The sequence below is a fragment of the Adiantum capillus-veneris genome, chromosome 17 (genome assembly GCF_014529385.1).
Source record: "Adiantum capillus-veneris isolate H3 chromosome 17, ASM1452938v2, whole genome shotgun sequence".
Taxonomy (NCBI): domain Eukaryota; kingdom Viridiplantae; phylum Streptophyta; class Polypodiopsida; order Polypodiales; family Pteridaceae; genus Adiantum; species Adiantum capillus-veneris.
The window spans coordinates 14820219-14846391 of NC_140947.1; the positions used below are offsets into that span (position 1 = coordinate 14820219).

Here is a 26173-nt window from a genome sequence, read left to right on the forward strand (position 1 = left end):
CGGACTTCACCATAGCAAGAACTCACCTAACATATAATGTCAATTGAGGACGAAGCTTGACCCACAGGCGCGTGGAAGCAAGCAAAGGGTGTCAACCTCTATTCGACTGACTAATGACTACTTCCTATAGAGATATCAAATCTACATGCCATCAGTTCTGTGAATGTGAGAGTCTCTTATGATGCTACAGCAAGCCAAAAACCCATCAAGCAATCTCAAAACTTCGCGAAACTCAAGGGAAGTCCTACACACACTGGAAGGCCGCTATCTCTAAGGTCTCTGACCACAAATCCTAACCCAATACCCTCCGTGCAAAAAACGCGTAGTATGTCTGGTCGGATTTTACAGGTCACTGTTTCTAAAATCTAACATGCCTAATACGTAGCTCTACTCGCTCTGATCACGTGGATATGCTGAAATGCAAAAACGGACAACCCCTTTGTTGATTTTTATCAAGTGTCTGTGAGAAGCGTGTACTGTGTACGAGAGAGAGTGAGAGTTTATCTGGATTCTACGCGCACACTGGTGGTCGGGATCGAGTGCGGAGAAGTGAAGTCTGTTGCCCCTAGAGAGAGCTACGCGCCAACACCTACATTGCAGGTGTACGGCCCAGCTTGGCAAGATCGACCCACGAGCTATTTCTGGTGATTCGGTGAGCATACAATGTCTGTTTTTGCATTTCAGCATATCCACGCGTTCGCAAGCACCGGGTGTTTTTGGGTAGGGTTTTGGGTCACAGATCTTAAGGAGAGCGACCTATTGGTGTTAATAGGATTTCCCTCAAGTTTCGTCGCGTTTCGAGAATGTCTATTGGGTATTTGGCTCTTGGAAGCGTTGTAGGAAATCTCCTCCTTTGTACTTTTGAAGGCTGTAACTTAAACATTGGGTAGAGACCTTTGTAGGAAGTAGTCAATAGTCGGTCGAGTGTAGGTTGACACCCTATGCTTGCTTCCACGCGCCTGCGGATTAAGCTGACAAATCTTGTTAGGTGAGTTCTCGTTGTGCTGACGTCCGTCGCGGTGTATCCGCGCACCAATGTTGGCGGATACGTCGCGACGGACATTAACATAGCGAGAACTCACCTAACATATAATATTAACTGAGAATGAAGCTCGACCCGCAGGCGCGTGGAAGCAAGCAAAGGGTGTCAACCTCTACTCGATCGACTAATGACTACTTCCTACAGAGAATCAAATCTGCATGCCATCGGTTCTGTGAATGTGAGAGTCTCTTATGATGCTATCGCAAGCCAAAAACCCATCAAGCGATCTCAAAACTTCACGAAACTCAAGGGAAGTCCTACACACACTGGAAGGCTACTATCCCTAAGGTCTCTGACCACAAATCCTAACCCAATACGCTCCGTGCAGAAAACGCGTAGTATGTCTGGTTGGATTTTACACGTCACTATTTCTAAAATCTAACATGCCTAATGCGTAGCTCTACTCGCTCTGATCGCGTGGATATGCTAAAATGCAAAAACGGACAACGTTTACTCATCGAAACTCCAAAAGTAGCTCGCGGGTGAATCTGCCAAAACACAGACGAACGCGCGTGAGGTAAGCATCAACTCGTAGCTCTCCTCGTGGGCAACACACTGCTGCTCTCCGTTAGCGATTTCGACCACCGTAGCTCTTGTAGCACACACACACACACACACACTCTCACTCTCTCGTAGTCTCCCAGACGACACAGAAGATAAGATTATTAGAAGTCCCTTTACAAAGCTTTAGGTTTTGGTTTATATACTAAGCTTTAAAAAAGCTAATGTCCGGCCAAAATGACCTGATTTGTCCCTAGGCTTCTATAGAGCTTAATTACAACACCGTGAGCTGGCTTTGCTCATCCAACAAGCATCTGCAGCCAAAATACAATTGCCGACTTAAAATATGAAGTTCCTGTAAAGATTACAAAAGTGGCCGTAATGGCTCAAAATGATAATAACGGGATATTCGATGATGTCCATGAGCTTGTATCTTCACATTACAGCATCCATCTTTATCTTCATCACTTCATCAACATTTTCATGAAATCTTTAAAGAATCTTTAAGGAATCTTCATGGAATCTTTGTGGAAGCGTTGTTGAAATGTTGGCCTATCAACACTCTCCCCTCCGAATTCTTGTCGTCCCCGACAAGACCCTATGTCTGCAGTGGCCTTGACGAGTGCTTCATGTTTTGGTGTTGGTTGAAGCTTTGTTGTTGCAGTTGCTTCTACTAGATGCTTTGTATGTTGTAGAGGTACCTTTTTCTTGTACATGTAGTGTAGTTGAAGCCATAGCTCTCCCCCTCCGATTGTTTGATGTATCGTGAATAGGTTGAGTGAGGTTTGTTGTTGCAGCAAGTCTTTATCTTGGTAGCTCTGTATTGTTTGTTCTTTGGGTGTCATCCTGCATGTGTACCTGTAAACTTGAAGCCTTTTTGAAATTTTTCTGGGCCGCTCCCCTTTGATTTTCTAATTGATGAGCATGTAGTTGTTTGGGATGTCGTTGGTCTACTTTTTTGTGTTTATATAAAAGATAAAATAGTAAAAATAAAATGTGGCGTATATTACAAAATGAAGGTCTTGGATACCTGGATAGGACTAAAGGGAAAAACCCATTGGGAAAAAAATGCCTTTAGTCACAATTAAATGTGAGGCTATATGTACTTATGTTTTGATGTAACCGAGTTTTGTTGAGTTAAAGTACTTATGGCCGTATGGCTACTATTATTGACTGGATATACATTGGATAAGTGTTAGTAGCTTGAAGTTAGAGTCGTTGTTGCTGAGCAAATGCTTATGAAACGTGTTACCGCTTCGTCATCGTCAGTTTGTTGTGTAAGTGCATGGGTGGAACACAAATCGTGTCAAATGCAAATGTACAATGATGGGACATTATATATTCTTGCACAGATAGATGCATGGGAAACAATATGTTGTGCGAGAAGAGTTTGAATGGGTGCTTCCAAGAGTGAACGTAGATATAGAAGCAAAAATATATTTGACTTCAAGAGCTGTCGTTACTCACAAGAAGGGTTGTTGATGCTCGAGGTTTTTTCACTCTCCTCACTGTGTACATGTGCTTGAGTGTTTTGTGGATTACTCTGCCTCTCCACCAAATAAAATTGTTATACTTTGACTCTTTTGCTCACCTATCCAGGATGAGCAACTCAATTTTACAATATGCTCAACTCTTCCAGCTTGAGCTATAATCTAAATATCTAGACTCATAGACCACAAAAAAAATTAAGACATGAAGCTTGGGTCTGATGCTTGCTCATTTGGTGGCTCGGCTGCCTGACTCTTGTCTCTTATGCCATGATTTTTATGGCGACTTGACTTACTCTCGGGAGCTTTCGACCAAGAATAGGTTTTGAAATTCAAAACTCCCATCCTCGAAGAGAGGATTTGTAAAGGACCATATTGGCAATATTGGTTTCTTTTGCCATACCTGGGTGACCTTGGTTGTCAAAATTTCTTTTTTTTTGTTGTTGGTCCCTTGGTTGAGAAGATTGGCTCACTCCATTCTCCGTAACACTTTGTCTATAATGTCTTGACATTTCTTGAGAGCTAGAGATGACGAATCTTTGTGGAAGCGTTGTTGAAAGGTTGGCCTGTCAACAACGACTCTACTAGAAAGCTGTGGGTTTATCTCTTGAAGCAAAAGAGCGATGTTTTTGTTGGAATTAGGGTTGCAGAGAAACCCACACAGCTTGGAGAAGACGAAGGAAGCTCAAGGCACACAATAGAGAGTGTATTACTTAGTGTGCAATGGAAAGATAGATAGCCCTAGAGTGATGGGCGTATATACAATGCACGGGGGAAAAAACCTCCTAAAGAGGGAAAAAATGCCCCAGCGGTCCTAGTGTGTTCACACACAGCACTACCACATGTATATGGTAACAAATCCCCCCTGGAGTGATGCGGTGAACGAGAGCTGGCACATGAGTAAAGGGAAGTGTCATGCCCTAAGGACATGATCAGTCCACAAAGGGGAGTAAGCCCAAATCTTTGCGGAAAGCTTCAAGCTTCTCATGAGACAATGCCTTTGTGAAAAGATCTGCAAGGTTGTCCTGTGTTGGCACATAAGCCAAGCTGATCTCTCCTGTTGAGAGCCTCTCCCTGACATAGTGGTAATGCACCTCAATGTGCTTTGTGCGAGCATGAAAAACTAGGTTCCTCACAACTGCCAATGCGCTCTGACTGTCAGTGTAGATAGTGTTGGCAGTGTCCTGTCCAACGCCCAAATCAGCCATAAGGCGTCTGAGCTATACACACTCAACCGTAGCTGTGAAGACTGCCCTGTACTCAGCCTCACAACTCAAGTGGCCACAGTAGGTTGCTTCTTGCTCAACCATGATATACATGAACATCCAAGCATGAAACAAAAACCTGATGTGGACACTCGCCTGTCAAAACAACCAGCCCAATCTGAGTCCGAAAAAGCATGTACGTCTAGCGGCAATGATCCCCCCTTGGGATAAAACAAGCCAAGATGTAAAGTGCCACTAAGGTAGCGGAAAATCCTCTTGACAACCTGCCAATGCTTAGACCTTGGGCTATGCATAAATCTGCTGACCTGTGAGACTGCAAACTGAATATCTGGCCTCGTGTTGCATACATAAATGAGGCAGCCAACAGCAGTTTGGTAAAGAGTGCATCAGCAGGATCGCCAGCATCATGTAGACTCAACTTCAAACCTGTTTCCATGGGAGTGGCAATAGGTTTGCAATCCTCAAGTCCAAACTTACATAGCAATGTCTTTATGTAACTTTTTTGACACAAGGCAATACCACCATCACACTGCTTAAACTGTATACCCAAGTAATGATGCAACAGCCCCAAATCTTTCATCTTGAAAGTAGCATTCAAATCAGCCTTAAATTCAGCAATGTGTCTCTCATTTGGTCCAGTGATCAGCAAATCATCAACATAAAGAACCACAATGAGAAGTACATCACCCTCACTCTTTACATACAATGTGCTTTCTGTTGGACTGTTAGGAAAGCCTTGTTTGACCAAATGAGTGTCAACTTTCTCATACCAAGCACGAGGAGATTGCTTCAACCCATACAAAGCCTTGTTACATTTGCACACTTTGTCCTCTTGTCCTTTTATGACAAAACCGCGAGGCTGCGTTACATAAACTTCCTCAAATATGTCACCATTCAAGAAAGCAGTAACAATGTCTGATTGATGTACATCCCAACCAAAATGAGCTGCCAATGCACATAGAAAACGCATAGTAGTCATACGACAAGTGGGAGCAAAAGTCCCTTCATAATCTATGCCTTTTTGCTGTGCATAACCCTTTGCAACAAGTCGAGCCTTATGGCGATCAATTTCACCATCCGGCTTGCGTTTCAACTTGTAAACCCACTTCATACCAATGGCCTTTTTGCCAGGAGGCAAATCACATAAAGTCCATGTGTCATTTTCTATAAGTGCATCATATTCTGATTGCATGCCAGCCATCCAATTTTTTGAATTCTGTGCTTCATCAAAAGACAGAGGCTCCTCGACATCATGTAAGCGAGACACAGCCAAAGCATAACAATCTGATGCACAAGATGCATGGCGAGAGCCTGAACGAGTAGGACTAGACAAAGGTGCATCCAATTTATTGTCACGCAAAGTGTGCACCAGCCATTTTGGCATACCTCTAGCCTGCTCATTTTTAGCCCTTTCCTCATCAAGTACATCATGTACATCTGCATCAGTAATAGGCTGATCTGTAACATTTTCAGAAACCCCCATAGGCTGTCCATTTGCCTCATTGGAACTTATATTCGTATTTCCACCACTGAAAAGAGGCAACAAAGTGTCATAAATGTCCTGTGAGCTTACATTACTGTCTCTAGTACATGACAGCAAGGGCTGAACAGAATCTTCCATAAACACTATATCCCGTGAAACCAGAATACGTTTTGTTTGCGGATGATACAACCTGTAACCTTTGCTTTCAGCACTATAACCAACAAAAATACATTTCACAGACTTATCATCCAATTTTCTGCGCTGCACTTGTGGCACCAAAGCATATGCCAAACAGCCAAAAACACGCATGTGCTCAATAGAAGGCTTTCTATCATGCCATGCTTCATATGGAGTAATAGACTGCAAAGCTTTCGTAGGACACCTGTTAAGTACATAAGTGGCACACATGATGGCCTCAAGCCAAAAAGAATGCGGCAAAGCTTGACTTTTGACCATACATCGTGCCATTTCCGTAAGTGATGTGTTTTTCCTCTCAGCAACACCATTTTGCTGAGGTGTATAAGGCACTGTACATTGGTGTTTTATCCCACGACTAGCCAGAAATGCATTAAATTCATGAGACATATACTCCCCCCCTCGATCGGAACGGAGGGTGCCCATAGTACATTTCGAGACATTTTCAGTCGTAGCCAGAAATTGTTTGAAGCACATAAAAACTTCGGACTTCACTTTAAGCGGGAATACCCATGCATGCCTGGAGTAATCATCAATGAAAGTCACGAAGTACAGGTAATTGCCCAAGCACGGAGTTTGCATGGGCCCACAAACATCACTATGCACAATCTGCAACCTGCATGTGGCCCGAACTGAACCATCCTTTGGAAACTTAGAACGCTGCATCTTACCCAAAATACAGCCTTCACAAACATGTTTGACAGGTGCTTCAAGAGGCGGCAAAGAAGCAACCATATCAGATTTCTGCAAACGCAGCAAACTGGCAAAATGTAGATGACCAAAACGTGCATGCCAAAGTTTTGCATCTGAAATATCCCTTGAATCTGCAACAGCATTTGCAAAATTTTGTCCACACTTGTCATACAAAGTGAGCTTATACAGCCCACGGCACAAAAGGCCAGATGCAACAATTTCATCACCAAAATTTGAGATCATGAACTGTACATCTGTCTTCCACAAATTTGACTACAAGTCCAAGTGTAGTGAGTGCGGATACACAAGAGATTCTTCTTGATCCGAGGTACATAAAGTGCATCAACAAGTGTGAAGGAGCTGCCATGAGCAGCAGTGAGCACAATCTTTCCAACTCCCTGAACTGGATAAGAGGCGTTGTTGGCACAAGTGACTGAATTCCCATGAGGGACGGACTCGAGAGAGGTAAACAATTCACGATGTGAGGTAATGTGCTTTATAGCACCACTGTCGAAATACCACACATGTGAATCTGCAGCAACTGACAAGCATGCATCATGGACAGCAAGATTGTAAGTGCACTTTGCGCTAAAATCCCATTCTGCATCAACATCAGCAACACAGTCTCCTTTCACAGAAGACTCAACAATGGCTGCATTTGTAGTGGAACCAACATTTGCAGTGGAACCACCCTCTTTCTTCTTAGCCTCTTTGGCCTTCAGCTTAGGACACGACTTGATCAAGTGATCATTGGATTTACAATAATGGCAACACATCTTTTTTTTGCCCTTATCACTAGAATTTCCAGACGAATTGCTACCAGCAGAAGCATTAGGAACATAATTTTTGCCACTTGCAACAGAACCATAAGAAGTGGCTGCATTGCTGTTACCACCCTTTCTTTGAGAAGCAATAAAAGCCTGTTCAACTGCACGCTGTCTAGTCATGTTTTTTCTGGACAGTGACTCGTGCAACAGCAATGTGCATAATGCATCAAACTTGACAACTTCTGGATTTCCTTGGGTCATCAGTCTCCAAGTACTAGCAAAAGTCTGGTAAGAATCTGGTAAGGCATCAAGAACAGTCTGCACAAGGGAACTGTCTGAAATAACTTCACCTGCAGAAATAACTTGCTCATTGATATCCTTGACACTGGCAAGGAAAGTGTCCATGTCATCTTCCTCATGCATAATCTTCGACTCCAGCTCTTTACGCAGCAAAGCAATTTTAGCCTCATTGCGGCTTGCATAAAGACCTGCTAGAATATCCCAAGCATGTCTTACAGATTTTGCTGAACGGATGTGAGGAACAATGGTGCGCTTCACAGACAACGCAATCAATGCATGAGCCTGCGCATCCTTAACATCCCAACGAGCTTGTTCTTCCGTAGGCAAAACAACTCTAACAGCTGCAATCCTTGCAGCAAGACCTGCAACATCCTCAACATCGCCTACATCCTCAAAACCAGGACGTACATCAATGCCCTGCACAATGTTCCAAACACCCTTTGACACAAGAACATGTTGCATCATATAAGCCCACATAGGGTAGTTGTCCCCATCCAACCTGTCCTCAGCAGCAAACATCTTGAACACATCTGTGTTGTTGTTGTCAGCCATGGTATATGCTACACCTGATGTGAAAACTGCCCGAAAATAGGAGAAATGGAGCGGGAACAACCTGTGCTATATAGCACAAACCGTAGAAGACAATAAGGCACCTGTTATGCAAAAAACGGCACTGACAGAAATTTTGCACAAAATGACGAAATTGCATGTGCAGTACTGCCTGTAGTGGAAACGGAGGCCGAAATGAGCCCAAGTCAAAATTGTGGGCAGACCAAGCTCTACGAGCTTACCCAAAATTTTTGTCGACCTGCGAACGCTCGCCAAAGCTCACTGAAATCGGAGAAAGTGAGCAGGCGTGTGCTGGAGCAGCTGGCGACTAAGCCCGGGAGGACGCAACCTACTCTGATACCAATTGTTGGAATTAGGGTTGCAAAGAAACACGCACAGCCCAGTGGATGCTCTAACAAAGAAAGTCGCAAAGTAAACGTAATTGCCCAAGGACGGAGTTTGCATAGGCCCACAAACATCATTATGCACAAGTTGCAATTTGCATGTGGCCCTAATTGAACCATCCATTGGAAACTTTGAATGCTGCATCTTACCCAAAATATGTTAGGTTTCAAGCCCCAGCCTCGGATATCTATCCGTGGGAAACGCCTCATAAGGCATGAAGATACACTTTTACTTTGCATGGTAAGGTTGCTCTATATATGTATAAGGGATTTTAAATAATAACATAGCGTGTGTGTTTTGTGTCGACTCTCTCCCTCGTTACCTTCTGCTCACCATGTCTACACGCCATCACCGACCATAGCTCTCAAAGCTTGACATTGGTATCAAAGCTCAGGTCGGCTAGGTCGAGCAGGCGAGGTGACCCGACAGCATCTCAAGACGCAGGACAAGAAGGCGGAGAAAGTTGCAGAGCATAAGAGGTTGGCTAGGGCGCAGTCGACAAGTCGATGCGTCTTGAAAGGCAATTGCAGGAGTAGGTGTTCTAAAACACTATCCCTCAAGCAGCTCCCAGGCGGTCAAGACGCAGAGGCAGTTATGGTAGCATCTCAAAACATTGCCCTACAGTGGAGTTTAGACAGCGTGGTCTTCTATGCCTGTTTGAGCAACTAGCCCGCAAGGTTGTTCTCCAGCATCTCGAAATGCCTTATAGGCAGGTACGGCAGGTGATGAATTAGGTGAGGAGTTTTTGCAGCATATCAAAAAGATAGCAGTTGAGCTCGTTAATAGGGCAACAAGCACAAGCCATCCACAATTTCTCAACACACTTGTGAGGAGGGAGTATCACGTATCATCGTTGACAAGCACACTCATGAAGAGAGATTGTCTAAGGTGGTTGCTTGCATATACAACATAGCAAAGCATATCAAAACATCCTTCAAATAGATTCTTTCAAAAGGGTAAAAATCAAATTCATGTGATTGAGAGAGACATCGAATCTCCAATATTTTCTATTGACAATGATGTTTTTTATATAATCTACTTTCATGTTTTTTGTTAGTCAAAATAAATTGTACGGGCTAGAGACACTGCCACAAATGAGTGGTAAGACCTCCCAAACTATCAGTTTTTTGTTCAAGTCCTATTTTGTTCTGCTTCTCATGAGGTTATTGGGTACACCTTAAACCCAAGGTTTAGCAGTGAACAAAAAACTCCATTTGTTGTTGGTAGCTAATTTTTCAACCTACATCCTATCTGTTCAAGGGGGGGGTCACTATCATAGCACCAGGTTATGGATACACCAAAATTCTTGGTTGTGAGAGAACCTAAAACTCACAGTTGACGAGTACACCAAAAACTCGAGGTATCATGAGAGTGATGTTTGGGCTTGAGGGGGGGATTGTTAGGTTCAAGCCCCGGCCTCGGATATCTATCTGCGGGAAACGCCTCATAAGGCATGCAGATACACTTTTAGTTTGCATGGTAAGGTTGCTCCTCTATATATGTGTAAGGGATTTTAAATAATAACATAGCGTGTTTTTTTTGTGTTGAATCTCTCTGATCTCTCTCGTTACCTTCTGCTCGCCATGTCTGCACGCCATCACCTGCCATAGCCCTCAAAGCTTAACAAATATATCCTTCACAAACATGCTTCACAGGTGCTTCAAGAGGCAGCAAAGAAGCAACCATATCAAATTTTTGCAAGCGCAACAAACTGAAAAAATTCAGATGCCCAAAACATGCATGCCAAAACAAGTCACAATGTGATGTAATGTGCTTTGTAGCACCACTGTCAAAGTACCACACATGTGAATCTGCAGCGACATACATGCATCATGGAAAAAAGGATCATAAGTGGACTCTGCACTAAATGTCCACTCCACATTACATCAGCATTACAATCTCCTTTCACAGAAGAATCTACAATAGCTACACTCGTAGTAGAACCTGCCTCTTTCTTCCCTGTCTCTTTTGTCGTCAATTTAGGACATTACTTCATCAAGTGATCATTAACTTTGCAATAATGGCAACGCATCTTCTTTTTTCTCTTTCCACCAGAATTCTTTGACGAGATGTTTCCGGCAAAAGCATTACTCGTTGAAGAACCATGAGAAGTGGCTACATTGTTATTACCACCTTTTCTTTGAGTAGCAATAAAAGCATGTTCAACCGCATGCTCTTTAGCCGTGTTTTTTCTTTAAAGTGGCTCCTACAACAGCAATGTGATAATGCATCAAACTTGACAACATCAAGATTTCCTTAGGTCACAAGTCTCCAAGTACTAGAAGCAAAAGTCTAATAGGAATTTGGCAATGCATCAAGAACACTCTACACAAGGAACCTGTCTGAAATGACTTTTCTTGCAGAAATGAGTTGCTCATTAATATCAATAGTCGAACCAAAGACACTCTCTCTCTCTCTCTCTCTCTCTCTCTCTCTCTCTCTCTCTCTCTCCCCGGTGCATGCACATTGCTAAGCCTTTAATTGGCATCAAGACCTTGGTTCAAAGGCCAACCTATGATTCCGTAGAAAGGGACATTTTGAAGGTGTGGATGACTTCAACATCTAAGTCAAGGACACGTGGAAGCTATGGATGACTACAACGTATGAATCAAAAAGAGATCAACTATGTTGGTACTAAGGATCGAGAAGAACTCCCAAGTTTGGCTTAAAAGGGTGGTTGTTGGGGTAAACCTAATTCGTGAACTATCAATGGTTCCCACCTATGGGGGTTGCATAAATTGGTCAATCTAGGGGTCAATAATACCTTGAGGTTTTGAGTATGGACGGCTAGTCCAATAGTGGAACATCACAATTAAGCGTGTATACATAAGAACAACACTCAAAATGGATGACACCCTAAGAAGCTATTGCCTTCATGTACCTTTATTAAGATACACAAGAATTATCTACAAGAGGTCACTAGAACTTTGGACTCCTTGAAATGGTAATTCAACTGAAAAGGCATAATACCATGTAAAGTCTAGAATCCTCTAGATTACGTTGTTGCGCGCATTTTGAGAACCGTGTTTTTTGTAAATTTGTACATATAGACATGGCAGCCGATGTCAAAAGTGTGTGTGGGCTTTGGTCATTTTAGAGCAAGCACATGTACGTGCAGTGCAAGTCGCTAGTGTAGCGCCAGCTATTGGGTTACAAGTGCCTATATATGTGCTATTTGAGGTGCTTCTTGTATATAATCAAAACTCATGTTAAAACTTAAAAAAGTTCAGACAAACTCTAAAAAATTATAATTTTTTTATCATTGTGCCTCCTTGATGGTTTTTGATGCAGTTTTTGCGCTCGCCTTGCCTTCTCTACGTGTAGTCGTATCGGGACAACTCCTTTGTTCGCGTCAATTTTGCATGTAGCGGCATGTAGCTTCAATTTTGATCATCTTAAGATTTCTTGCCATTCATTTTTCAAGCTTTCTTCCAAGCTTTAAAGTGTCCCAATTGGAGTTGTGCTCTTCAGGTTATGATTAGTTCTCTATAGGATTATGGCTATGGCGACCTAGTGGCAAATTGTGTGCAAACAGATTGGGAGGGCATGTATCTATGAATTGTGGAATTGATGTTTAAGTTGTGGGTTTGTGATGTTCAATTGTGAAAGGAAATGCTCTTGTCTTCATATGCATTGGTTGACGTGTGCTATAAATCCGTGTTTTGACAAGGTTTTGCTCCTATGTGCTATGGTCCTTTGGGTGGACGTGTGTTAGTAAATTCCCAAAGGAGCATAGGCCTTTTGGTTAGGGTTTACTAAGAGTGGTTTGGTATACTTTTTGATGCTGAGGTTGAAGTTTAAACCCTCTTGGACTATAAAAGTCATGATAGAGGTGTCCCACTTTTCCTTTTGCCCAAGAGTGTTTTGGTGCCCGCCAGTGAGGAGTTGCTACAAGTTATCTTCAATCTTGGTGGCTCATACATAGAAGTGCAGCCATGGTCAAGCTCAGTGATACCTTGTTGAGGATGAATGATATGATGAATAAGTTGAAGCTAAGCAACATAATAGAGATAGACATGCACTACATGAGGTTTTTCTCTCTGAAGTAGGAGATAGATGTTCTTGAGGATATAGTCCTCGATACAGAGGAGGAGAATTTCTTGTTTATTGGTACTCTTCTTGGATGTCTGGGAATTGAGGTTGCTTGCACTGACTTGTTGGGTGTGAAGAGCATTGTTGATTTCTTGAAGCAAGGAAGATGGTTAGAAGATGTCAATCAATCTTCTACTTCTTCATGCATTTCACACAAGAGCTCCTCTATCACTAGTGCTAATTGTAGTAGTGATGATGAAGTTGAGTCAGACGTAGAAGATGAGGTTTTCTCTCTTGATGATGTAGATATTGATGAGGAGTTACGTGCAAGCAATATTGTGAAAGAAAATACCTTGGAGTACATGTATGACAAAGAGAGCAATGACATGGCTAATTTGGTTTCCTATACAAATACTTGTGAAGATGAGGTCTTTCATACTTCTATGTATTTGAATCACATGCTTATCAGTTCTCCTGCTTGTAATGCAAATGACAGGCATGTGGAGATTATGGGTGAAATTTTTCTTCTCATTCAAATGAGTTGACATGATATCCAGATGACTTGTGGGCATGTGGGCCCATTTGGGATGTTGAGATTGATGTTTGTGATGTTGATGATGCTATTGGTGGCACTGAGTTTTTTGCTAGTTATGATTTTTATTGTGGGAAAGAGGTTAGTGATGTGGATTGTGATGGAAGTCTTGATTGGGGCTTTGATGATCCACAAGTTGAGATGGATGAGGAGAATGCAAGTAAGGGTGTGTCATGCATCCTTCTTTACGTGTAGTCGTACCGGAACAGCTCTCTGTTCGCATCAATTTTGCATGTAATAGCGTGTAGATTCAATTTTGATCATCTTCAACTTTCTTGCCTATCATTTTTCAAGATTTCTTCCAAGCTTTAAAGTGCTCCAATTGGAGTTGTGCTCTTCACGTTATGACTAGTTCTCTACAGGGCTATGGCTATGATGACATGGTGGCAAATTATGTGCAAACACATTGGGAGGGCATGTATCTATGAATTGCAAAATTTATGTTGGAAGTTGTGAGTTTGTGATATTCAATTGTTAAAGGGAAGGCCCTTGTCTTCATATGCATTGATTGATGTGTACTATAAATCCATGGTTTGACAAAATTTTGCTCCTATGTGCTATGGTCCTTTGGATAGACGTGTGCTTGTAAATTCCCAAGGGAGCATAGGCCTGTTGGTTGGGGTTTGCTAAGAGTGGCTTTGGTATACGTTTTAGTACTGAGGTTGAAATTTGAACGCTCTTGGGCTATATAGCTATAGAGGTGTCCCACTTTTTCTTTTGCCCAACAACATCTACCATCACTTGTATTTTGTAGTCTTCTGTTTTTGTTTCTCAACGTTGATGTTATAAGTTTTTGTCTTGTAACATAATTTCTTAATGCTTTTGAATGTTTAGCTTGCTTGGTAATTCACAAAGCAACACGACAATGAGCGATCCACTCAATGCCTTTTGAAATTCCTATATTTATTTTGAATGCATTGGAGAAATCTTCCCTCATCAACCCCCGTCTTGTCTCATTGATGTTGTGTGCCTGGACTTGCGTCTAACATTTTTCTTGAACTTTCTCGAGTAGTGGGATCCTCCTAAGAGCTGGCTATATGCATATAAGTAGAAAAATGAGCTCAAGATGGATGCAAGTTATTAAGAAGTGATTGGGAAGGCAGTATGCAATGCACTTGCTTCATAACACAAATGTACCACTCAGGAGGGAAAGTAAGGAGATTAGCACTTTACACATTGCAAAAGTATGACCGTTCTCACCCATGGTCCTTCCATGGGAGACGAGGCATTGGGTAAGTAAGGAACATTCCCTCCTTAGACCATACTCACCCATACTCCTTCAATGAAAGATAGCACATTGGGGCAATAGGGAACAATTCCTCCACTTATGCACATTGTCCCTTGCAAGTTCGAGCCTAAGCATCATACCGTATCCGCTTCAACCACTCCCTACATACCTCTCCCCCAACCACCGCATGTGATCTAATTTGCCACCATCATCTCTACAGCCCTCCAGCATTGAGAGTCCCTGATCATCTCAAAAAAGAGCATGTGATATGTTTCACTTGGTCAAAAATCTCTCTCTCTCTCTCTCTCTCTCTCTCTCTCTCTCTCTGGTTGCTAGCACAACTAAATCACAAGGTATTTTTCTATTGTGTAACATTAGTTTCAACATGAACAAAGGACAAACTTCAAATATACGTTGCTTCAAAGAGGTCATGAGCTTCAAGCTGTGCAAGAAAACTCCAGATGCCCATTCAGTGGTACATACCACCCACATATGCAATTGGCTGTAATAGACAACTTGCCCTACCAGCACCTATTCTTTCTCAAACTCTTGCAAGACGTCTCTCGTCTAGAGCTAAGTTCAAAAAAGTAACACCTTATTTAACTAAGATATAGCGAAAGAAATCTATTCAAGCTAATTTTTCCTTCGTGCCTCTTGCAGTTGGTCTCTTTCATTGTAGATGCACTCTTTGGGCATGAACCCTCTTGAGATTTTTTTTTCATGAACAAAGATGAAGGAAACCAAAGTGTGTGGTCAGGCATTACCGTTCCCCACTTTGCAGCTTTCCATAAACCAAGCATGATGACGACATCTTTTTTGTGAAGTCACATCCACTGTCCTTCGACAAAACTGATTCAGCATTTTGTGGGCAACAAAATCAAGGGACTGCCAATACCAACATGTCTACTAGAGAACATGTCAGTTTCCTGACCAAGTGGCAACATGTATTTTATCAGTCAGTTTCGAGTAACCGACAGCTGTGAAACATGTCTCAACCATATCAACCAGATTATGGCAACTAGGTTTAGACACTGTCTGCACACACTCCAAAGGCGCCAGACATGGAGGACCATGTTGACAGATGCTAGCACCCTGGGGTTTTCATCTTTTTTTCCCCCTTTTTCCGTGTGTGTGTGTGTGTGTTGGGAGCGGCATGAGAAAGTGAAGGGAAGAAGAAAGGGGGAAGAGGGGAAGGGTCGGGGGGGCGTTCCTTTTGACGACTAAGCATTTAATGTTAATGCCCTACAGCACCAAGTTACATGATTCTGCTAATCATGTTCATTCAGATTGATCAATACACCTTTCATGAAACAGTAACTAATACAAAACATAAGTATGAAACAAGAAGAGTTCTTTACTACTGATCCATCACCATAACGCCAAGGCCTTGGCAAAGTTTTATCAATCCTCCATGCTCACTGAAAGTGAGTTTCACTGTCAGAGCTCCTCATATATGTTGCTCCCTGCAGCATAACCAGAGTATCCCATTAAACCAGAAACCTTAGATAGTAAATCCACTAGCTTCAACAAATCAATCAACATGAAACAAATTGTTACAAACACATTACCTTTCTAGCGGGTATGAAAGGTTTGTTCTCAGCCACAATCAACGGGCAGCAGGCATGGCTCATACAAGGTTGCAGGTTAAGCCGAATGTTACCAATTGAATGCTCGGCTCTGAGAAACTTTGTTTGGCACGCAGGTAACAGGCTCCACAAAATATCATCACATAAAATAGAGTTCCTCTTCCTCCGACCTCTTTTTTTCACACAGCTCTACGCCAGCCAGAAAAAAAGCTTCATTCAGCAAATTAACCTCTTTTTAGTGCTACTTTGTCAGCAATTCAATAGGCAGACAACTACCTTTAATCTGGCTTTGTCTGCTGTGTCCTCTCTTAATCCATGCTTTTCCCTGAAAAAAAGGCCTTCATGAAAAATGCGTCTAATTTAAACCTACAGTGGTTAAAAATGCACAGTTTGGGAAATGAGACATGCCTTCAGAACATCCTTCGGAACTCCATACCCATGGGAGATCATCTGTCCAACCATAACTTGAGCACCTGAATCACCTTTCTCTGCATTTCTCAAATGCTCCTTGAACCAGCGTTTCACACAACTCTGAACTACAACTTTTAGTGGAAACTGCTTCAAATGTTCTTCCTGATCTGGCTTGAGATGGGACTGCATATTTTGGACCAGCCGTGTCTTTGATATGAGTTCCTCTCTGCTTCTTTCAACATGTTCTTTAACAAGACCAGCCTGTTGCATTTGACTTTCCTCATGCACCTCACCGTTCGAAATGTCCCCTTCCAGAGATGGCTGGCAAGACGTAGAATAATTGAAAGCTTTTGAAGAAACCCTGCAGTTCAAACACAGGCAATAGCTGGAGAAGTGAATAGAAACACCCATCCAAAGAATACAATAAGAAATTAGATACTAAAATGCGGCAGATTCAAATGAACCCTTTTGACATAATTAAGCGGATAGAGAGAGAGCAAGAATACAGGTGAAGCTATAGTGCTTTAACTTAAAGCCACATGGTGGCCCGAAGCACAACTGACAGTGATTCTCGACAAGATACCACATGGCCCTCTGGATGTCACAACAGATGTCCCACACAAGCGACCTTAAAAACAAGTTATGTCCCACCAAGAAGTAAGTTTCTTGATGTTTTCACCCCATAGGAAAGTGGAGACCGAAGGTTTCAGCAAAGGTTTCATGTGAAACGTTTCAGCACCACCTGAAACGTTTCAAGAGTTTCAATGTTTGACCCTTGCCGAAAGCAGTTCATGGTGACCATGACCATGTCACCAAGGTCACGTTGCAATCTTTGGACTCTAGGTGCAGCTTGTCAAAAAAAGGGAGACTTTCCCAGTATCCATAAAATAGGTACAATGCCTAATTTGCAAAACGAAAGAGAGAGGGGGGAGGGGGGAGGAGCCACATAGGTGGCTTGTAATGTCGATAGATACCGTGATCCACTGTAAAGAAGGGTCCAGGCTGCCACAGCTGAACAAATGCCTCGCCTCATCTGTCGGCACTGTCAGAGCCGCCGTGTATGCTACCATATTGTCCTCTGAAAATGTGAATAGCTCCAACCAAAAAGCGCGTAGACATCACAAGAGGCGCTGGTCTACTGTTGAAGACTTTTAAGCATCGCGCCAGCCACACAAACTTTAGGCCAACGCTACTGATCAACTCCCATCTATAGTCTCTCTCCTATGTCCAAACTATTGTCGAGAAATCACGCATCGGGCACTCTTGAGGCCATCCTGTCAAGTATTGAAATGGTGAGGATCTAGACATTACACTTCCTAGAGAGAGAGAGAGAGAGAGAGAGAGAGAGAGGAAAGGAGAATGACACCCGATGGAGTCCCGACCAACCCTCTCAAGGGCCCCCCACAGCCTTGCCAATGTGGTATTTTCTTTTGGTTACGTAAATGGAATGTACACACATGCAATACCTCAAGCGCAAACTCTACTGATTCGAATGGGAATGTCGCCGCAGTAACTTTTCAAGATAAAGCACCTCCGGGGCTGATTTGATGCACCTTTGGATCCGTCTCTGTCAGGTGCGGCCGAATCGAAATAGACTTTACACTTCCACAAATCTTTACTTCTTTCCTTACTTGAATGTGTGCTACTTAGCACGAATGATGGTTCCTTTTAAAGAGAGAATAATATAGAGAGATAGAGATGTGTTGTTGTTGGGGGGGGGTTGGGAGGGGGGGGGGGAAGAGAGAGAGAGAGAGAGGAGGAGGAGAATGACACCCGATGGGGTTGTTAAGAGTTTTGGCATCTCAAGTGAACTGCCCAATGTGAACCCATTATTTATTTTGGCTTTTAGGTATTTATGTTACTTATTTGTCAAAGTCTGGGAAGGGAAATTTATTGAGGTTGCTATATAAATAACCCCTTACCTCCAATGTATTACACATTCAATTATTCATTGTCAAGGTTGATTGGTTCAAGAGTCTCTCTCTCTCTCTCTCTCTCTCTCTCTCTCTCTCTCTCTCTCTCTCTCTACGCTTCCGCATCATCGACTTTGACATGGTATCAGAGCCCTTGGTGGAGCTCTGTGCTTGAAGAGCCTTGGTGGAAGAAGAGTGGCCTTGAGAGGAGAAGACTACCTCGTCATCGGCATTTCCCCTCCCTGCGGCATCTCAAAACGTTGTCATAGGCAGCCCCTTGATATCGTCTTAAGGCCCTTGGATGGCACCGCTGAACTCCCCATCGCCTGCGTTTTGATACGCTGCTCAAGGCAGCTCCTTGGCAAAAACTCCCCTCTAACGTTCTAAAACACTATGGGCCTGCAAGTGTTGGTAGGCACTTGTCTGCTGAGAGGGTTAAAGTCGGGCAAGTCCTTGGAGTCGACGGCCCCTTGCTTTGGTGACCCAACGCCCAAGAGAGGGGCATCGGAGGAGACACATTGTGTGGCTTGGGGAACTTTTTGCGGCTTGGAAGAGGTGGAGTTCGAAGAAGGCAACACAAGTAGAGGGTGCGGCGACTTTGTTGTGGAGCGGCCTGGAAGACGAAAAGACGAGCAAATATGTTGGTAGTTCATCAAGTAGAAGAGACTCGAACTCCAACAATTCCGTCACAGAGAAGATCGCGTTCAACAAGTATGATGGTAAGATTGGATGCTAGTGTTATTCATTCTTGGTTGCATCAATTTAATGCTTAATTTGTGACAACTAAGAAGACAGGGAATGTAACAGACTTGGACACTCCAAGTCAAGAATCAACCACGACAACACCAAATAACCACTTCAAAACAATTCACAGATCACAATAGATTTGCACTGGCCCGGCGGAGTTCTGTGCCTAGCGATATTGGTCCCAAAGACTGGCGCCCCTTTCGGTATTTCTTTTTGTATTAATCAATCATCAAAGTACAAGAGAGCGGTTAGGGTTTCACTCTCAGACTCTGCGTCCAGATGCTCTGAGAAGTCAAGCCCTCACCACTTATTTAAAGATACAAGGGATGCCCAAAAGCAGAGCCCCAAAAGCTTTTAAAATAAAAAGCATCAGTTATCTCTATCTCTTAGAGAGTCTTTTCTCTTTTTTTAATAAAAAAAAGCAAAATTCGCGTCGCTCATCATTTCCAAAAACAAAAAAATTAAAAAGCTTCCGCGATTTCCGGAAATTAGGGTTTCTGGCAGAAATTAGGGTTTCTGCTGTCCGCCACGTCATCACTTTGTGACATACCCCCCTCTTGAAAGCATTGTAATCAACCGCAATTACGCTTGCAAAACTGACAAAAGCCATAAACCGTCTTAGCAGACACTGACTGTTAGTACCTACGTACTAGGAACACACATCAAGCACATGTACAAAATCGACAATCACATCACCAGACATCACAGGACATCACATGACATTCAACATTCATTCGGATCTTAGACCATGATTTATCGGCAATGTAGCTAGCAATCACATCTAGGTCCAATCGGGACCTCATCGATGTCCGATTGACTAACCCCTATCGCAACCATGTCTATTCGAGATCAATCAGACCAAAATGTTGCAGTCATTTCGTCTATCAGTTCCTGCACTCAAAAGAAGTCAAGAACAAATCAGTATCGTTATCAAGAATTCCATTTCATAAAGTCATCCAGCAGAATACTGTCAGCTCTCAGTATCCCTGAAGCTCAAAGAGACATCAGTGACTTTAGTATAAAAATCGAGGCATCTGTTGACAAAGGAGCGGAGTGACTCCCCTCTCGTGCATCCCACTGCACCAGATCTCCGGCCAAGCTGAATTCTGGGTTCCGTTTGGAGTAGACTATGCTAAAACAAAACATCGATGTAAAGTTTCACTATCCGAGGAGTATCTGCTAGGTCCTCCTCCTCCATCCACTTCGCATCAAATGCAGGAAAGTTCTTGAACTTAACCAAGAACCGCCTTCGGACTTTACCTTTCTTCGTATCGTTATGTGCCAAAATCTGTTCAGGAACAAGGATCTCCTCGTTTTCTTCCACTTTGGGTTGCTCATCAGGCTCCCCATCATCAGGCACATCACCCTTAACAGGTTTCAAGAGATTCACATGCAATGCATTGTGAATCCTCCAAGTATCTGGCAGTTTCAATCGGAAGGAGACATCATTTATCTTTTCAGTAATTTGGAAAGGTCTGTAGTATCACATACTAAGCTTTGGAAAAAGCCTCTCCTTTCCCTTTTTCTTTCGTAGGCGTGCCTTCTCAAAGGTAAGAGCACCCAATCATCCTCCTTCAATTTCAGGTCGCGACGATGGCGATCCGCTGCCTTTTTCTGTCGTTCTTGAGACTCCTGCAAAGTCTCGCGAACCTTGGCAAAAGCCGTATCCAAATCTCGCGAATATTCATCCGCTTCCAATATCTAATCTTTCCTGCTCAGGAAGGATGGAACCTTCGCAACACTTTCAACAATCTCACATGGCGTCTTCCCCGTCGAAAAGTGTATCGTGTTATTGTAGGCAAATTCCACCAAAGATAGGTTCTTTTCCCATTGAGTCTTCTGATCCGAGATACAAGACTTCAATAAATCTAAAATCACTGAATTGGCAATCTCAGATTGCCCGTCAGTCTGCAAGTGGAACGCTGACGAGAACTGCAACCGCGTGCCAATGTTCTCCCAAATTGCCTTCCAAAACAAACTCATAAATCTGGGGTCTCTGTCGGAGACAATCGTCTCAGACGTGCCATGTAATCGGAAAATCATCGTGATCATTCTGTGTTCTTGGGAGATCAAAAATGAAATCCATTGCAATACTTTCCCAGGGGTGGGTGGGTATGGGTAAAGGTTGTAACAATCCCTGTGCCTTATGCCTGTCAAACTTGACCTTCTGGCATACCAAGCAAGTGCGCACAAACTCTTCCACATCCTTTTTGAGTCTCGGCCCAAAGAAGTATCTCTCTACCCCCTTCATGGTGGTAGCAATGCCGCGGTGACCCATAAAAGGTGGACAGTGGCATTCAGTCATAACCTTATCCCTCAACGGCTGTGTAACGCACAACATAGTCTTTTTCATCAAGTAGCCTTCCCGAAGGGAGTATCCAACTACTGTCTCCCCATCCCGTATCCGTGTGAAAATATCTACAAAATCTGTATCTGTGGCATACTGATCGACCATATCCTTGAAGCTCCTATGATGTATCGCGGAAACAGCCAGAACCAACAGTTTCCGAGACAAAGCATCTGCCACCACATTCTTCTGTCCCTGCACATGGACAATCTGGAAGCGGAACTGTGACAAGATGTTCGCCTACCGCATCTGCTTTTCCGAAAGCTGCTTCTGTGACAAGAAGTAGCGCAAACTCTGGTGGTCTGTAAAGACAATAAAATCCGCTCCGAGTAGGTAATGCCGCTGGTGAGTAAGAGCATGGATAACCGCCAAAAGCTCTTTCTCATAGATCTGTGCTGTCATCTCCGGCCTAGAGAACAAACGGCTCTCGTAAGCTATGACATGGCCTTCTTACATCAAGACCGCACCCAGACTACGACCACAAGCATCACAATATACTTCAAATGACTTATGCAAGTCCGACAAAGTCAAAATAGGTCCCGTAGTCAATTTCTCTTTCAATGTCCGAAAGGCAGTCACCTCTGTGGGTCCCCACGAAAAAGGTACTCCTTTCTGTGTCAAGGTATGCAAAGTGGAAGCAACCTCTGCAAACTTTCGTATCAACCGCCTGTAGTATCAGATCAATGGTTTGATCTTCAAGCCCTCTGAAAAGCAATCGGCATGAGTGTGGAGAAAAATCTTGGCGTTCTTTTGATCAAGTCAAAACATATTCAACCTTTATCCAGCGTTCAGTTCTCTCCCAAAAGAATGAGTAAGAGACTGAAGTTCATCAAGTACAAATCTCTAAGCCCTTCATTTATCAAAGTCGCTTTCTCGGCCCGATAGTCAACCACGGCGTAGTTCTTGTGGTTCCAAGGGATCCTGAGTAGAACGTCACTCGCGTGCCCTGAACACCCCTTGTCATTGCTAACAAAGTTTGCCAATGCTCGGTGTAATGGCAACATCCCATCCAGGTGCCAGTCGAACTACCTCCGCCTGTGGCGTCGGTCTGTTGGGCGTAATTTCCAAATCGAGCCGCCAATTCCAAGTGAAAAGAAGTTGGCCTTGGCTCCTTCAAAAGAGCTTCCTGATCCTTCACTTTGCCCCAAAAGCGGCAAAGTTTGTACTTTCATTCATTAGATTCGGTGCAGGTCCCACGCCATGTGGTACCAGCGCTGCTTTTCTATCTGCCTTTTCTGCCACGTGCCTCAGCTGCTCTCGAACTCTCAGACCTGTCGTCATCTTTATCATTCTATTCTCTCTGTGCCTTTTTAGGGCACTTCGCGGAGATATGTCCATGTTCCCCGCATCCAAAGCACTTCCTCTCTCTGATGAAGCGAGCTCTCTCCTCAGGAGTAAGCTTGGGTCGAGCATCATTTTTCTCTAGGTTGCTCTTTTTCTTTCTACTTTCATTCCCAGAAGTCTATTCGGCTCGTTGTGTCATGGCCTCATCTGTGGGGTAGGTCAGACTGCCAAAGTGAATGGCAAAGCCCCGCTTCGCATGACTCATCAACTCCTGAATAGAAGCTGACTTCTGTTCCAAGCAGTGATCTCGGATCTTTGTAGGTAGACCCAAGGTAAACCGCTCAATCTGTTCTCTGAACGAGATCTTCTTGAATGAAGAGGCGGGTAGAAAAGAGCTCCAGAATCTTTCACAATAAGCATTGATTGTATCTTTCTTGGTCATCCGAAGATGGTTCCAAGCAGCTCGTACATCTCGTTCATATTCTTTCATCAACCAAGAAGAAATAAAAAGCTTCTTAAATTTCAGCCATTTAACTGGCGCAGTCTTGTTTAAAAGAAGCGTGGACCACCAAGTACGAGCATTCCCCTTAAAGTAAGAGGCAGCTCTCCGAATCTTGGAGTGCTCTGAATAGCATCCTCCCGCGAAAGCGATGTCAAACTGCTGTATAAAAGACAAAGCCTTCGAAGCATCTGAGTATCCTGAAAAAGTATCAAACTTGATCGAGTGGCCACCTTCCTTAAACTCTCGGACTTTCTTGCTTTTATCTTCGAGAAAGTCATACTGGTTAGCTTTGTAAAAAAAAATTCTTCTTGTTCGCATAAAAGTTTCCGTCATCGGAATCTGAGCTGTCTGTAGACGAGTCCTCAATAGAACTGTCAGTCTTTGGGCGAGACTTAGACTTCCTTGCCTTTTTCTTGCCCTTTCCGAAGCGTTGTTTCTTGCTTCGCTTTTTGCTTTTCCTGTCTTCTTCGCTCGAGTCTGAAGAGCTAGAAGAACTGTCAGAAGAAGAAGAAGAAGAACTGGGTAGGTCTTCAAACTTGACGCGCTTCTTCAATTTCTTTGCCTTGTCAAATGTCGACCGACGACCCAAATATCCCGGGAAGTCAGTGCCTTTCTTCTGCTTTTTGCCGTGCTTTTTGCCTTTCTTTTGCACGTCGAAAAGCTGAGCAATCCATGCATCAACCACGTTCTCCAGTTCCTTCTCCGTATATTTCTTGGAGGCAGAAGGTTTCTTGAGAGCGGGTTTCGGGAGTGGTGTTGTGGTTCTCTGCCACTCCATCTATACCTCTTCCAAAGAGGTCTGGTTCATATATTTTGCCATCTTTGGGTCCTTGGCAAAATTGAGCATCATCTTTGTTGCATCGCCAATCAATTGACGACGCTCCATCTCTCTTTGCTCCGCCTAAGTAGGCCGAGGCGGGCCATATGTAACAGACTTGGACACTCCAAGTCAAGAATCAACCGCGACAGCACCAAATAACCACTTCAAAACAATTCACAGATCACAATAGATTTGCACTGGACCGGCGGAGTTCCGTGCCTAGAGATATTGGCCCCAAAGACTGGCGCCCCTTTCGGTATTTCTTTTTGTATTAATCAATCATCAAAGTACAAGAGAGCGGTTAGGGTTTCACTCTCAGACTCTGCGTCCAGATGCTCTAAGAAGTGAGGCCCTCACCACTAATTTAAAGATTACAAGGGATGCCCAAAAGCAGAGCCCCAAAAGCTTTTAATATCAAAAGCATCAATTCTCTCTCTCTTAGAAAGTCTTTTTCTCTTTTCTTTATAAAAAAAAGCAAAATTCGCGTCGCTCTTCATTTTCCAAAAAAGAAATATATATATATATATATATATATATATATAAATAGCCTCCGCGATTTCCGAAAATTAGGGTTTCTGCTGTCCGCCACGTCATCACTTTGTGACATACCCCCCTCTTGAAAGCATTGTAATCGACCGCGATTACGCCTACAAAACCGACAAAAGCCATAAACCCTCTTAGCAGACACTAACTGTTAGTACCTACGTGCTAAAACAAAACATCGAGGTAAAGTTTCACAATCCGAGGAGTATCTGCTAGGTCCTCCTCCTCCATCCACTTCGCATCAAATGCAGGAAAGTTCTTGAACTTAACCAAGAACCGCCTTCGGACGTTACCTTTCTTCGTATCGTTATGTGCCAAAATCTGTTCAGAAACAAGGATCTCCTCCTTTTCTTCCACTTTGGGTTGCTCATCAGGCTCCCCATCATCAGGCACATCACCCTTACCAGGGTTCAAGAGACTCACATGCAATGCATTATGAATCCTCCAAGTATCTAGCAATTTCAATCGGAAGGAGACATCATTTATCTTGTCAGTGATCTGGAAAGGTCCGTAGTATCGCATACTAAGCTTTGAAAAAAGCCTCTCCTTTCCATTTTTCTTTCGTAGCCGTGCCTTCTCAAAACGCAAGAGCACCCAATCATCCTCCTTCAATTTCAAGTCGCGACGATGGCGATCCGCTGCCTTTTTCTGTCGTTCTTGAGACTCCTGCAAAGTCTCGCGAACCTTGGCAAAAGCCGTATCCAAATCTCGCGAATATTCATCCGCTTCAAATATCTAATCTTTCGTGCTCAGGAAGGATGGAACCTTCGTAGCACTTTCAACAATCTCACATGGCGTCTTCCCCGTCGAAGAGTGTATCGTGTTATTGTAGGCAAATTCCACCAAAGGTAAGTTCTTTTCCCATTGAGTCTTCTGATCCGAGATACAAGACTTCAATAAATCTAAAACCACTGAATTGGCAATCTCAAATTGCCCGTCAGTCTGTAAGTGGAACGATGACGAGAACTGCAACCGCGTGCCAATGTTCTCCCAAATTGCCTTCCAAAACAAACTCATAAATCTAGGGTCTCTGTCGGAGACAATCGTCTCAGACGTGCCATGTAATCGGAAAATCATCGTAATCATTTTGTGTTCTCAGGAGATCAAAAAAAATGAAATCCATTTCAATATTTTCCCAAGGGCGGGTGGGTATGGGTAAAGGCTGTAACAATCCCTGTGCCTTATGCCTGTCAAACTTGACCTTCAGGCATACCAAGCAACTGCGCACAAATTCTTCCACATCCTTTTTGAGTCTCGGCCCAAAGAAGTATCTCTCTACCCCCTTCATGGTGGTAGCAATGCTGCGGTGACCCGTAAAAGGTGGACAGTGGCATTCATTCATAACCCTTTCCCTCAACGGCTGTGTAACGCACAACATAGTCTTTTTCATCAAGTAGCCTTCCCGAAGGGAGTATCCAGCTACTGTTCTATCCATCCCGTATCCATGTGAAAATATCTGCAAAATTTGTATCTGTGGCACACTGATCGACCATATCCTCGAAGCTCCTATAATGTATCGC

General features: G+C 43.4%; 1 protein-coding gene across 1 annotated transcript in view; it reads right to left on the bottom strand.

The window, feature by feature from the left end:
- Positions 1-15711: 15711 nt before the first annotated feature.
- The window catches only part of LOC147436843 (uncharacterized), a 41350-nt gene continuing 30888 nt past the window's right edge, over positions 15712-26173 (bottom strand). The window contains exons 2-5 of the mRNA XM_086485789.1: positions 16495-16858; positions 16363-16411; positions 16069-16275; positions 15712-15963 (exon numbers count right to left, since the gene is read on the bottom strand). Coding sequence (XP_086341915.1) covers positions 16226-16275; positions 16363-16411; positions 16495-16858 — 463 coding nt within the window. The 3' untranslated portion in view covers positions 15712-15963; positions 16069-16225. The remainder of the gene's footprint in view (positions 15964-16068; positions 16276-16362; positions 16412-16494; positions 16859-26173) is intronic.